This window comes from Sphaerodactylus townsendi, linkage group LG12 (genome assembly GCF_021028975.2).
Source record: "Sphaerodactylus townsendi isolate TG3544 linkage group LG12, MPM_Stown_v2.3, whole genome shotgun sequence".
NCBI classification, from domain to species: Eukaryota; Metazoa; Chordata; class Lepidosauria; order Squamata; family Sphaerodactylidae; genus Sphaerodactylus; species Sphaerodactylus townsendi.
The window spans coordinates 59,037,824-59,052,998 of NC_059436.1; the positions used below are offsets into that span (position 1 = coordinate 59,037,824).

At 47.2% G+C, this 15,175-nt stretch overlaps 1 protein-coding gene across 1 annotated transcript in view; it reads right to left on the reverse strand.

Annotated features, from left to right (window-relative positions):
- QSOX2 (quiescin sulfhydryl oxidase 2) overlaps window positions 1-15,175 on the reverse strand; it is a 128,684-nt gene that overhangs the window by 83,236 nt on the left and 30,273 nt on the right. Inside the window, exons 7-8 of the mRNA XM_048512192.1 lie at window positions 5,351-5,494; window positions 2,914-3,043 (exon numbers count right to left, since the gene is read on the reverse strand). Of these exons, the coding sequence (XP_048368149.1) occupies window positions 2,914-3,043; window positions 5,351-5,494 (274 nt within the window). The remainder of the gene's footprint in view (window positions 1-2,913; window positions 3,044-5,350; window positions 5,495-15,175) is intronic.

A 15,175-nucleotide genomic window follows, 5' to 3' on the forward strand; every position in this document is an offset into this window, starting at 1 on the left:
CACTCTCTGCAGGGTCAGATATATTTTAGGACTACTGGGCGAACTGAAAACAAACAGGTCTATCAGTCCAGATACACTTATAGTAGTAAGCATATGTAGGCATACACTTGAGGGTTCCCAAAGAAGTTAAACATGAAAGTATTGATCTACTTACACATACCTATAACTTGTCACTAAAATTGGTCTCTGCTAACAACTGGAAAATAGCAAATGTCACACAGTTTTTATAGAGTTCCAAAAGGGATCCAGAAAATTACAGGGTAGTTAGCCAAACATGTGTTACATGTAAACTAGTAGAAACTGTTATTAAAGAATGTCTTATTAAGAACACTGAGGATCATAGTCTCCTGAGAGAAAATAAGCATGGCTTCTGCAAAGAGAAATCTTGCCTCAACAGCCCCTGGAATTCTCTGAACAAATTAATGAGAATGTGGATGAGGATGATCCAATAGACAACATATACTTAGACTTCCGAAAAACTTTTACAAAGTACCACATTAAAGATTTGAGCAAGCTTAGCCATCAGGGATTAAGGGAACAGGTCCTCTTCTTAAAAGTTGGTTAAATGGCAAGACGCAAAAAATAGGGATAAATGGATAGAATTCACAATGAAGGAAAGTGTTCCTACAAAGCACTTGGGAACCAAACGCAAATAGTGTTTGCAGATGATACTAAATTATTCAGGATGGTGAAAACCAAGATGGATTATGAACAGCTACGGGAGGACATCATCATCGCAAATAAAGTTCAAATAAAGTAATGTGATGCATATTAGAGTAAAAAAACCATCCTAATTTTAAATATATGTTCATGGGGTCTGAACTGGCTGAGACCAAGGCTGAAAAATCTTAGGGTTGGAATGGAAAGCTCAATAAAAATGTCAACCTACTGTGCAGCATCAATCCATGGTGGAATTATTGGGAAAGGTGTCTAAAATCAAACAGTCAGCACTGTAATGCCCTTGCACAAAGGTTTGGAAACTGTGCACAGTTCTGGCTGCTACATCTCGACAAGGTTTGGGGAAGGACCTAAGAACAGGGGCACATCTATGGAAAACAGAATCTAGGACAAGCACTGAAAACACCTTTCCCCCACTGCCTGGCTGGATCCACGTGGATTTTGGAGGTGGGGCCAACAGTTCAACACTGGACCTGGTCAGGCCAGCGTTGAACTGCTGGCTTGCCCTGGCCAGGTTTACATTTATACTGCTGGCTCCGCCTCCCAAGTCCACATGACTTCAGACATGGAGCTTCAGGGGAGGAGACAGCAGTTTGAGGCAGGGTTCAGCCTGGCCAGGTTCAGCTTTACACTGCTGGCTCTGACTGTGAAGTCCACGTGACCTCGGAGGTGGCCCCCAACATTTCCAGCAGCTGTGCCAATCTTCTGAGGTTTTCCTGAGACCATTAAAACGTTATCTGCAGTACTCCCTGTAACTTTGTATTTCTTGGATCAAGAAGACCTAATCTAGACAAACATCCATGACACTCCAGAGTATAAAATTTGCTGTCTGGTAGTCAGTCAACTCTTCTTGCTCAGAAACCCATGTGTAAGTAGGCAGGACAGAGTGCAGTCCACAACTTGAAGGCTCTGGTGATGATTTGGCACTCTGATGAGAATGACAGCAAGAAACAGAAAACTGTCTATATGCCTACCAAAGGTCTCTAAAGTCTACATTCTAGAAAACTGCCCTTCCTTGTATGTAGGTGAGTGCAACAGGAATCATCAGCACTTCCATGATCACCCTCAAGGACAACACCAAGACAATAGAAACAACCCCAAAAGAAAGTCTATTACAAAAAAAGTAATTAAAAAATTAAACATATTTATTCCAATATTTAAGTCACATGCCAGCAGACTATACCATCTCATGCAAGTCTGTTTGCATTTATCCTCTTGCGCAGGCAGGATTCATACAGTGCACTGCAGCATGATTGGCTAAACTCAGACACTATTTCCAGGACTGGCCCTCACTTTTGTCACACAGACTTTCACAGAAATCCTGGCACTCATTTGTAGTTGCTACAACATAACTGTAAAATGCCATAATCCGGGCACCTGTGCTCAGATTCCTACATACAAAACTGAAGGGAACATAAAACAGTGTGAGAAGAGCCTAAAAATAATTACTTCTATGACTAGCAAAAACAGCAAAGAATGTTTGCTGCACTTTCATTCTGATTTAGTATGTCTAGAAACAAGTGCTTGGGGGAGGAGAGTTGTCACATCAGAGGAACACGTTATCAGTTGCTCCTTGCTGCTTTATACAGTACTTCACGTCATGTCCTTACAAAAGAGGAAACTGAAACAGACACCACCTCTCCCAAACTCATCTCTCAAATCCCAACAGCTTATTCTGCTCCTTGTATCTTGGCTCTGCAGGTTTCTGTCCCTATGAATAATCTGGAAGTCAACAGACATTCATTTGGTTTTCTCTATCTATTTTAGGAAGTGGGCATCTCTAGAGGCAAGGGCAGCTTTGGAGGAGAAGGCAGGGCTCTTTCTCTAACACAACAGCCACCATAATGCCCTGGTTTGCCACCAAAAGAAACATCAAATAAAGTCCAAGGATAAAATAAAAAGATGCAGAGTGATATTCCTTTTAGCTAGAAGGAATATCATTGTAACTAAAATCAGTTGAAAGAATTGGGATGGGGAGAGAGAGAAGAAAATAAGCACAAATGCATGAGAATGACACATCAGTTGTCAAAGGACAGCAGCACCTTTTACATCTGTGGTAGCAACATTTAGTCATGGCTTTATTTGACCAGTGCAACAGACTGAGAGTTTGGCAATTATTAGTCCCTCTTCTCACTCCACATAAAATGCATCACTGTTTTATTAGACCCTTCCAGAGGCTTAGAAAGACGATTTATGGCCTTCTTACAAATTCAATGAAAAGGGTTTTTTTTTTACCTTTGCGAGGACTGTAACAAAATCCTTGAAAGTCTTTAGCGCAGCTCCTTCCAGAGTTCTGTGAGTGGCAAGTTCTACCCTGAACAGGTAATGCAACCCTGACTCAAGGTCAGCCATAAACAACTTAGATCTGAAAAGAAAAGTTGTTGGCACAGGTCAAGAAGGCAATAGTTAGAACCAGACACGTTCTAGACAGGGCAATGGATCCAGCCTTTTCTCCAAGTAGCCTTCCTGCAGCCGAAGAACCCCTCCTCCATCCAAAGAGCTAGTTAGGTTGGAAGAAGGCTACAAGCTGAAGCCAAAAGGAAACATGGAGAGTAAATGTAATAAACACACACACTTTGTTCAGTGCAGCGGCCACACCAGCATAGTTCCCCAATGCCTTAGATCTCAAGGCCAGGGCACTCTGCTCAGCACCACCAGGCACACTGTGAAGAATGAGCTGCTTTTCCCACAGCCTAGACTGCTGCCACTGTAGACTTCCAACACATACTAAACTGCTCATCACAGAGGCGTATTGGGGGGAAATGGTGCCTGGAGACAACACCGGGCGCCCCCACTCTCCCGCACTCAGGGGCATGGCTTCGGGTGGTGGAGACCAGGGAGGGGGGCAAGGGTGGGGCCACCCCACCAAGCCCCGTCCCTGGCCCCTGTGCAGTTCAGGGCTTGGCGGCAGCGGGCAGCCCAGGTCACTGGGCCCTGCCCCCCAGCTCCCTGCAGGCCGGCTCCTGAACCGTCCTGCAAGGAGGTGGGGGTGGGTGGGTCTCGGTGTCGTGTGGCTGAGGCACACACCATCTTGGCCATGTGGCTCCCCCCACATGACCGAAAGGCATACTGGATGGGGACATGGGTGACTCCATGTCTCTATAGGCTGTACGCCTCTGGCTCATCCAGTCCTTTAAGATCAAGGCTTTGCCCAGTCTAAGGCCTGCTTCTTCTCAAACACAGCCAGCCAGCACTTGGTTCAGCCCCGGGCAGTGTTTGCCCATTTCCTACAGAATATCATGTTACAGTATAAAGTACTTTTCAAAATTCACACAATTTTAAGCACAGTCAGAGGATGGAACGCGATTCCTCTGACCTCGCAGAATGAATCCCACAGCTCTGCATCTAGACTCTTGCTTAATCTGCGGGGATTGTTGATCAGCAGTGGAGCTCATGGACTTTACATTTGGAAGGGCTACTGCCTTTAGTAGGTGTAGGTGTAGATTTATGGAGGAGAAGTCGATCTGTGGCTACCAATCTTGATCCTCCTTGATCTCAGATTGCAAATGCCTTAGTACACCAGGTGCTCGGGAGCAGCAGCAGCAGCAGCAGCAGGACATTGCTTTCACCTCCTGCCTGTGAGCTCCCAAAGGCACCTGGTGGGCCACTGCGAGGAGCAGAATGCTGGACTAGATGGACTGTGGTCTGATCCAGCTGGCTTGTTCTTATGTTCTTATGTTCTTAGACCTTGTTTTTGGTGACTGGAATTCCAGAATCCAAAAAATATACTGAAACAGAATCCCAAAACAGTAACACTTCTGAAAACTTGGGCTACTAAAAAGTCTGCCCTCCCTGAAATCCTAAAACAAAATTAATATGACCAGTGCACACCCTTAGTTCATGACTTTAAAAAACACCCATTCCACTTCTTCATATGCAGATGCTTTTACTGGGGTTAAAAATGGCTGCTGGGATGGGGCTAATGTGCAGTTTTTCTCTCACTGAATGTCCCAGGGACTTGCCTGCATTCCACTGTGTGGCTAGAGTTGTCCTGAACTATTACAGTTGAGGGGCAAGGCATCATTCTGTGCTGGTGAGCTACATGCCTCAGTGAGGACTTCCACAAATGCTGCTCCTAACTGCTCAATCTGTGAGCTTATGACAACTGTAACAACCTGAGCTGGCACACAATGCAACTAACTGCCCATTAGGAGCTGGGCAACAAGAGAACCTTTTTTTACCGTTAGGTAACATCTGACTTATGAGGACCCCTGGTGGGGATTTCAAGGCAAGAAACATTCAGAAGTGGTTTGTCATTGCCTGCCTCTGCGTCACAATGGTCTCCCATCTAAATACTTGTCAGGGTCCAACCTGCTTAGCCTCTAAGATTTGATGAGAACAGGTTAGCCTGGGCTATACAAGTCCTTACTGGTCTTAAAAACTGGCTTCTAATTTGCTTCTGATCTCTCGTTGTTACCATTCACAACCTCAGCCCCCACCTGAGCAACAAGTAATTCATTCAGCAGATTCTTTCAGTTTTTCCCAGGACATGTTTTCTCTGTTGCAGGCCCCAGAGGCAACTACCAGTCAGAGACCCCTAATATGGATGCCCGATTTTTTGTAGTATCCCAGAACTCTCAAGTGAGCATTAGGCTTGTTAGTTAGAGTCTATCACTAATGAGAAGTAAATGAAAAGATTTTAATCAGCAGACCTCAAGCACTGCTTGCTTACTTGTCATACTCTTTCCATTCTTTGATGTCTGTGTTGTCTTTGTTGTTTTGCCTGATGGGAGCTGTGAGCTGTGGAGAAAGGTTTCTTCTAACACCAGGCAGTGACTTTAAGCAGGAAGAAAAGAAAGACCGGAGGGGCTTCAAACTGTGTGTAGAAGGACAGTATACAGGTTAAGAATAACCCACAGCTAACGATACTAAGAGGAATAACAGCATCTACAGAAATCGGAAACTTCATTTGCTAGACAGTCACATCATTATGCTAATTTTCCTTTGACAATTACTAATATAGTGTAAATTTTGATTTCAAATAAGAAAATGGTCCAGCAATAGAAACAGGAGAACTTAAGCCAGTAAGCCTGCAAAACTGACTCACTGGACACAATACAATTTGTACCTCTTGATATCATGACCTATTTTGTCTCCCTCTTGGTGATCACAAAAGATAATCAGGAATGTCTACTGGGAGTTACAGGACCAATCTTTGGAGAAAGCAGTAACTGTTGTTACTGTGCAGGCACACATGGGACTATGCATGTGCAGGCCTGCAAAAGAGAAGAGTGACAAGATTTTCTCTGCATTCCTGCATCTTCAGAGCATTCCCCTCCCCCCACATGCCAAAAGGGTCATGAAAGTGAAGGGGGAGGGAGTACAAAGTGAGAGGACAGTCCACTTTGGCCACAGATGAAACAGCACAAACCTTGTGTGGCCCCAAAAAACAAATAAAGGGTCTAGCCTAAACTCTTTTGTGCTCTCTAAATAATATAAAAGCGCCCTATGTATGTCTAAACAGTGGAGAGCTTTCTCAGCCTCAGTAGAGGGCGGGCGGGAGGAGGGGGAGACCAGGAGTATAATGTCCTGGCTTATACAAAAGGAGGACATCACTTTGGGAAGGTGCACCATGATCAAGCGAAGCACGATCTTGTCAGCATGGAATCTTAAGAAAGGGGGATGGCTCAGCAGCACTCTCAGGTCCCCGCACTCACCTAGCCAAGGTAATAGCAACAAAGAATTCCACCTTGTGGAAAGATGAGGATCAAAGGGTTTGCTGGTAAGGTACAACAGTACCCATGACAGACTCCATTGTAGGAGTGGGCATGAAGTTGAGTGTTACAGGTTAGTTAGACACTTAAAAATCTCTTACAATAGGATGTGAAAACAGGGAAGGAGATTCAAACCCCAGGAGAAACATGGAAATGGGCATGAGATGAACCTTAATTGAGGTTGGTTCTGGTGGGTTTTCCGGGCTGTGTGGTCGTGGTCTGGTGGATTTTGTTCCTAACATTTCACCTGCATCTGTGGATGGCATCTTCAGAGGTATATCACAGAGAAAAGTCTGTTTCACACTGTGTCTAAGTGAGAAGGGAAAGTTTAGTGTGGTATATTGTCCATGTCCCAGGGTAGGGAACCAATCATTGAGGTGTTAGCCAGGCCTAAGTCCTTAATAACAGGTAGTCAAATACGGAGGGGAATTTACAAGGGCAAGGGTCCAATCCCCTCTGTACAGCCCACAGAAAAAGCTGTTCCACTTAGTCACATATGACCTCCTTGAGGAGGATTTGTGAGCACTTAATAGAACAGACCACTCCATACTGCCAGTTGCAGGTATGAATGTCAGGGTAAACCATGTCCTTTATACTGAGGACATCCCTGACCAAGGAGAACTGGTGTACTCAACCCTGAGCTAGCCATAGAAGGGCTGGGTACCAAAACCTCCTCTCCAATTCAGGAGCTCTTAGAATGAAGGGGGACTGGTCTGCCTACAACTTGGCCACTACCTTGGAAAGGAGAGGGAAGGAAGGCAATGCATAAAGCAAATCCCCCCTGCCATAGAAACTGAAGCACATCCCCCAGAGACCCCAGTCCCACTCCCACCCTGAAGCAGAAGCAGCAACATCTGGAGTTCTGGAGCAATCTGCCAGGATGTTGTCCTTGCCCCCTATATCTACAGCAGTGTCAGAACTAACTCTTGATGGGGCCTGGTGCGACCATGTAGCCTGTTCTATGTCTAGTCTGACTGGTGTACCTACTGATATGTAGAAGTTTCTTGCTTTCTCTTCTTTCTCCCTTTATTGCTTGATAACAAATGTAGATAACTAGGCGAGACCCTGGGAAACATCCTGCCCTTGGGCAACAGGATATGTCTGTTGCACCGCGGGGGAAGGTTTCGGGGAAGGTTTCGCAGGTGGCCTAACTTTCTCCCTTCCGTGTCCTTGAGACTCCTTGGCTCCTGAACAATCACTAAAGGGGGGGGGGGGACTGGTTCATGGATAAAACAGCCTAGGGAAAGCCAGGTCACCAGAACTGGCTTTCTGTAAAGAGGGGATTGGAATGCTGGCAGTTAGCTTTCGAACCTGTTATTTTGTCTTAGCTGAGCTTGGTGGTTTTCCCAGACTGGCCCATCTAGTGTGTGAACTAGGCTGTGTAGGATGGGCCAAAGTTCTCCTGATATCTGTTTGTACTTTTCATCTCAGTTCTTGCAAGGACTCTGATGAAGCTTGCCATTTTTAATAAAGATCTTTCTGTTTCTAAGAAGATTCTATTGGGATGGTCTCAGTTTGTTACATTTTCTCAAGCTAGGGACTACTGCCTTACTGCTTTCAATAAACACTTCTGATCAATCATCTCCAGTCTGTTTATTGGCTGAAGGACTGAGACTTAACATTAAACCAGTTCTCTCTGGATCCATTACATGACCCCCTGGATCCCCACTTGGACTACCATGTCTACAACTGGGGATGAAGCAACGGGAGGAGCAGATTCCAACAATGGTGGGGACAACAACAATGTACCGGGTACTAAGGCAACTGGGAGAGAGGATTCCGTGGGAAGAGCCCCTTTCGAAACCCCCGCTAGCTCACATGGCAACCAACAGGAGGCCATGGCAACCAAGCCATAACAATGGGAGTGGCTCAGCCACATCACCGTTGGGCCTCATGGCTGGTGGGACCCTCGAAATGACAGGCCCCAGGCTTCAATGAGGGAGAAATGCTGGAGACAGAATCTTTGGGGATCCTTTCTGCTTTGGAGAGGAGTCAAGATGAGAAACTGCCCAGCTGCAGCGCAGCCACAACAAGTTCCAACAAGAACTGCGGGCCCTACAATAAGTGGCCGCCCTACTGGCCTAATTCTTAAGTGGCTGTCCTGCTGGTCCAGGCTCCACAAGCTCAAGAAGTGCCAGTACCACCAGCCCAGCTGGCTGGAGATGGCCAAGTAGGGGATTCAGCTGGTGATGGCAGAGGTGTGGGAGTAGCACCAGTGCCTCGGGACCCAAGTCAGAGGAGGAGGAGGGAGCTAAAAGCCACCCTCAATGGGGACCTGAAACACTTTCCTACTTCCTCATGCAAGTGGGATCCTAAATGAGAGCGGTGCAAGATGAATTTGAAAATGATGCTGAGCAAGTGTACAAGGTCTGGAAGGGGAGGCTGCGGCATGGCTGGTGGAGCTATTCGAGGAAGACACTGGATTTTGACCAATTTATAGGGGGCCTGCGGTGGCATTTTGAGGACCCGTTCTGGGAAGACAGGGCCTGGGCACACCTCCAGGAACTGAAGCAAGACAACCATTCAGACTACAGAGCTGAGTTTCGATGGCTGGTCAGCAATTGGCCGGAACAGGTCTTTGTCCACATGTTCAAGGAGGGCCTGAAGTGATGAAGTCAGCCTTGGTGTCAGGGAACCCCAACAACCTGATGGGATGAATCTGCCTGGCTGGGAATGCTGAGTGGCACCTGAAAATCATGCCCCAGGTGCCCCAGAAAGGTGTTGGGCCCCCCAAAAGACCCGGAACTATCCAAAGGGGCAAAGAGCAGGGCTGGTGCACAGTCCGTTGACAGGGGAAGAGACCATCTAAGCGAGAAGGGGACAGCTAGGTCTTTGCCTGCAATGTGGAGAGGAAGGACACCTGATTGCAACCTGCTCATGCAAAGCAAACACCCAGTCCCCAAGGGCGGACTGGTCTGCCTACAACTTGGCCACTACCTTGGAAAGGAGAGGGAAGGAAGACCCCCCCGTAAGAAGGTGACCAAGAGGAGCCCAAAGTGTGAGCCTGCAAAGGGCGAAAGCCTGATGTTAGACCCCATCGACTCAGAAGAAGAAGCCTCCACTGGAGAAACATCAACCAACAAAAGCAGAAAGTCGGCGGGAAACGACGACGACCTGGCCTAAGCAGCTCCAACAGCCAGGTCACCAAAAATGGTGCTAGCAAATGGGTGAGAGACAGGCCAGGACCCCTTGTCCTTCCCCTCACTTTGATGAGCCATGAGAAAGGTACTAAAATTACTGCCAGGGATGTGATTAACTCGGGGTGCTCCAAGTGCCTCTTGCTCCCCACAGTAGCTATGGGGCTGGGGTTTAAACAATTAAAGCAGCCGCTATTTGAACAAATGGATCGGAGGGTAATGGATGGGGCCCCAACTATGCACCAAACAAAATGGTCCATTGGTCACTGACTGTGAAGGGGCCTCCTCCTGGGGGGCAACGAGGGCATCTTGGATGGGTGATTTTCCAACCCTTTCTCAGGGAGGCAGGAACTAAGAAGTTGCTACTTCCTGTGGAAGGCTTGCGCGTCCATCTTGTGTCCCAGTAAACAACTGACAAAGCAGTAAACAAAAACTCTTCCAACAAGATAAGAAAACAGGAAGTAACAAGGAAAAAGATAATGGTGACAACAACAACTGCAACAGTGAAATGATCACTTATGTGTAAGAACTAGGTTGCGGACTGGAATTGGAGACTAAGTAGTCATCAGGGAGGGCCAAGATGCCCTTGTCACCCCCCAGGAGAAGGCCCCTTCATGTTAAGTGACCAATGGACCTTTCTCCTGGAGGCGACTGTGGGCATCTTGGATGGGACCTCCCCGAGCAGTGTCCCTGGATAATGGGTGGGATCTGATCAGTCTCCAAAAATGTTTTCTAATACCCTCTTACCAAAGGCAGTCTCTGTAGCTGCAAGAAAGTGTAATTTATCATGTCTGATGAATGTTGAGATGGATGACTACGTAGCCGCCCGGCATATGTCCTCTATAGGAATTAGTCTCCTAAAGGCTGTGGTTGTAGCTGCACTACATGTTGAATGTGCAGTGGTTCCCAGAGGAATTGGAAGGTGTGATGCCTTGTAAGCCTTGATGATGCAGTGTTTAATGGTGCTGCTAATGGTGCTGCTTAGACATTTGGTGCTGCTAATGGTGCTGCTTAGACATTTGGGCTCCCAGATTTGGCGTGGAGACATTGATGAACAGACTCTCAGTTCTTCTGATGGACTCTGTCTGAAGTATGAAGGCTTTTAACGCTCTATGGATGTCCAGATTATGCCACAAGACTTCCTTGGGATGAGAGGGAGATGGGCAAAAGGTAGGAATGACAATCTCCTGTTTGATGTGGAAACTGGAACCCACCTTAGGTAGGAAGGTCGGGTCAAGCTGCATCACTACCCTATCCTTGTGAAAGGAACAAAGGTTGGCGTTGATGGACAGCGCTCTGAGCTCGGAGACTCTCCTGGCCGATGTAATGGCGATCAGAAATGACCTTCATATATAGCCATTTGAGTGGAATGATTTGGATGGCTTCAAAGGGGGGCTTGGAAGTGCTGAGAGAACTGTGTTTAGCCTCCATGATGGAAACCGGTGTAAGATTGGAGGTTGTCTTTGATGCACTCCTTTAAGGAAACGGATGACATCCGGGTGCTTGGTTGCTAGATGTCCCTGTAACTTAGGCCATACCGTTGTGAGGGCTGCCACCTGTCGTCTAAGGGTTGTGCTCCTCAGGCCCTTTTTGAACCCCTCCTGGAGGAACTGAAGAATTTGAGGCACCAACGGTTTCTCAGGGTTGCCACTGAAGTTCTTGGCCCATCTTACAAAACTCTACTAGGAGTAGTTACAGATGTTATTAGTGGAGTGCCTCCTAGAGGCTAGTATGGTGTTCGTGACGGTCTCAGAGTAGCCCTTCTTCTTTAGAGCTTGCTGCTCAAGTGCCAAGCAGTCAGGTAGAACCACTGAGGCTTGGGGTGGTGAATGGGACCTTGGGATAGCATGTCTAGAGGAATTGGAAACCTGAGAGCAGGGGCCGTTGTAAGTTGAAGAATTGAGGGAAACCATGGTCATCTTGACCACCATGGTGCTACTAGTATGACCTCTGCACCTTCCAATGACACCTTCAGGAACTTGGGAATGATTGGAGTGGACGGGAAAGCATACACTCCGGAGCTCATTGGGCTGAGGTGATGACTAGAAAGTTACAGGGGAGCGACTCCATAGAATTCCAGATAAATTCATGGACTACAATTCCCATCAGCCCCTGCCAGGATGGCCAATTGATGGGAATTGTAGTCCATGAACATCTGGAGTGCCATAGGTTCGCCACCACGGCACTAGCGCATCCATCGGATTCATCAGATATGCCTGTGGATGGTGGTATCTGGACGTGAAGACTGGTAGTTGATTATTTGTCTCTGATGCGAACAAGTCCACTGTTGGTTCCCCAAATTGCTGAATGATCTGTTGGAAGATGCAGATGTTGAGCTTCTAGTTGCCTTCTGCTACCTGTTGCAGGCTGAGCCAATACGCCTCTACTGTTGAGATGACCTTGAATGTGTTCCACTGTCAAAGACTGGAGGTGTCCTTCTGCCCATGATATGATTTTGATCGCTTCCCAGTGCAATCTGGAGGATAGAGATCCTCCCTGGTTGTTTAGGTAAGCTTTGGCTGTAATGGTGTCCGTCCTGATCAAGACATGTCGATGGTAAAGGCTGGCTTAAAAGTCTAGAAGGGCCAGGTATACGGCACTGGTTTCCAGGATGTTGATGGTCAGGCTTGCCTGTTTGGGTGACCACTGCCCCCTGAGTGAAGTTGTCTTGGAGAGATGCCCCCCCCCCCGCCGTGGAGACTGGCATCCGTGAATTAATTGGACTCTGTCCTGGAGGAAGTAGACCTTCCTTCCTGAGAGACTGTCATGGTGGGTCCACCAACATAAACTGTCCTTCAGAGTGTTGGTGAGAGGGAGTGACCTGTCCTGTTTTGCCATAATTAGAGCCTGGTGTCCTGTTTTGCCATAATTAGAGCCTGGTGTGGTCTCAGGAACTGCTGAAGGGGCCTTGCATGAAGCCTTCCCCAGTGTACCACGTCTATAATGGATGTGAAGAGTTCCATCAAGCTTACCAGTTGAAGGAGGGAGGCCCTGATGGCTGTCAGGAAGGAAGCTGCCAACCGTTGTATCTTGAGTATCTTAGATTTTGGCATATCCAGTGCTTCAGGAAGTTCCATGCATTTTGATGGTACCAGGGAACTCCTGTCCAGATTTATTAAGAAGCCATGTAGGCTTAGCGCTTCTTGAACTCTGGTCACGTCTTGGATAGCCTGTCTCCTGGAGCTCGATCTGACTAGAATATGGTCCAGATATGGGTGGACGTGAATTCCTTGTTGACGCAAGGCAGTGACGGGGGCTAGAAGCACTTTGGAGAATACCCTTGGAGCTGTTGCCAGGCCGAATGGGAGAGCGATGTATTGGTAGTGGTTCCCTCCTACTGCAAAGTGCTGGAACCTGCAATGAAGGGGGTTGATCAGGATGTGCAGATAGGCCTCTGTCAGATCCAACGACGTAAGGTGGTCCCCTGGATGGAGGTTCTCTACAATGGATCACAGGGTTTCCATCTTGAACCAGTGAAGACGCTTGTGCTTGTTTATATACCTCAGATTCAAGATGCCTTGCAATTCTCTGTTCCTCTTTGGCACAGTGAATAAGCGGGAGTAGAACCCTAAGGACATCTCTGATAGCGGCACCAGATCTATGGCTTTGATGTCTAACAGGTGTCAGATAGCGTTGTCTGTTCTTTTGGCCTTGTCCAGTTTGGAATGTTGTGGGAAGGCTCAGAAGCGTGGTTTGGGCATGCTGGCAAACTCTTAAGAGGTAACAGGAGACAATGAACTCTCTGGTCCACTGGTCTACGTGATCGCCTACCCAGAAGTCTTGAAACTGTTGTAGGCGTCTGCCGACCGGATGTGCCTCCAGAAAACCAGGTCAGCCCTTTCAAGCGGACAGACCCAATCAGACCTGACTATCTGTAAGGAATCAGCAAGGACCAGACTTAAAGTAACTTTAGCAGTTCTTTAATTCTTAAACTTCCATGATGCACAATACAGGAAATGCAGATTCTGACCTTTCCCCAGATGTGCAGCTGCTTTTAAGAGCTACTTCTCCCGCCCAAAGCTTAGGATAAACAATCCCAGAACAAAATGTTGGTTTTCACACAGACATTATGGACAGTTTGAATACTGCATAATGCCTTTCATACTCAGTGGGGGGCCCGGGGTCTTTATGAGCCTTATTAATGAAATCATGCACAACCTGTTATTCAAAGGGGGGGGGGTATTTTGGATGATGTATTGATTTATTCTGATTATATTGAAAGTCATGTATCATTGGTCAGGGAAGTGTTGAAATGGCTAAAAGCCCATGAGTTGTATGTAAAATTGTCTAAATGTGAATTCCATCAAACCAAACTTGATTTCCTGGGGTACAATGTTTCAGCGGTGGGTTAGAGGACCTAGTTAAGGTCCAGGATGTCCTGGCGTGGGAAGCCCCCAAAACATACAGGCAACTGCAGTCATACCGAGGGTTTGCCAACTTCTACCAGGACTTCATCAAGGAGTTTGCCCAACTTGCTCTGCCTCTCACAGACCTATTAAAAACAAAAGGGCAAGGTCTGGGGGGCGAGGGGACTGGGAGCCACGTTAAAGTGGGATAGAGCATGTCAGGAGGTCTTCAATAAATTGAAACGAGCTTTCACAACGGAGCCCCTCCTCCGGCATGCCAACCCAGAAAAACAGTTCAACGTCAATGTTGACACATCGGACGTAGCAATGGACGCTGCCTTTCTCCAGTGGGGAGATGACGGCAACGTTCATGCTTGCTCGTACCTATAAAAAAAATTTGCAGGGGCAGAGGTGAATTGGACAGTGAGGGATAAGGAGGCAGGAGCCATAAAGAAGGAACTCGCTGTGTGGAAGCACTGGCTTGAAGGAACGAAGTTCCCATTTGAAGTTTGGACGGACCACAAAAATTTTCCTGCTCTCAAAACTCCTAGTAAGCTCAATGCTAAACAATTACGATGGTCTGACTTCTTTTCAAAGTTCAAATTCACATTGCACTTCTTCCTGGGAAAGCGTGACTACCTGGCTGACCCACTGTCCAGACTTCCCCAGAATAGCAATTGAACAACTCAATTGTACCATTTTCTCCCTGACTCAATTGGGCATGGTGATGACCACCCGCAATCAAGCAAAAAGCCCAGATCCCCTATCCCTGCCAGCAATTCCCAAATTAGCATCAAGTCTGGAGGGTGAATTCAAATAAATGAGCTCGGACAACCCTGAACTCAAAATAAATTGATGGAAAGAGGAAGGTTTTGGGGGTATGGGTCCAAATTGAAAGTACCATCAGCCTGATGGGGCAGTCTTGGCTGGCTGTCACAATGTGAAATCGGCAGGGCATTTCGGATTTGTAAAAACACTGCATTTGGCATGAGGCAATTTTGGTGGGGGACTCTCTGAAAAATTTTGAAGCTTATGTTAAGGGATGCCCCACATGCACAATGGTTAAATCAGTCCCAGGCAGATAGCCTGGATTCCTCCAACCCATTCCAGCCCCGGTGGGGCCCTGGAAGGTGATATCAATGGATTTTATCACAGACCTCCCCCACCAGTAAAGGGAAAACAACCATTTGGGTAGTGGTGGACCTGTTTTCGAAACAGGTCCACTTCATTCCTTGCGCAGGAGTCCCCTTGGCTCAACGCTTGGCCCATTTATTTATTGGACAGGTCCATCGGCTGCACT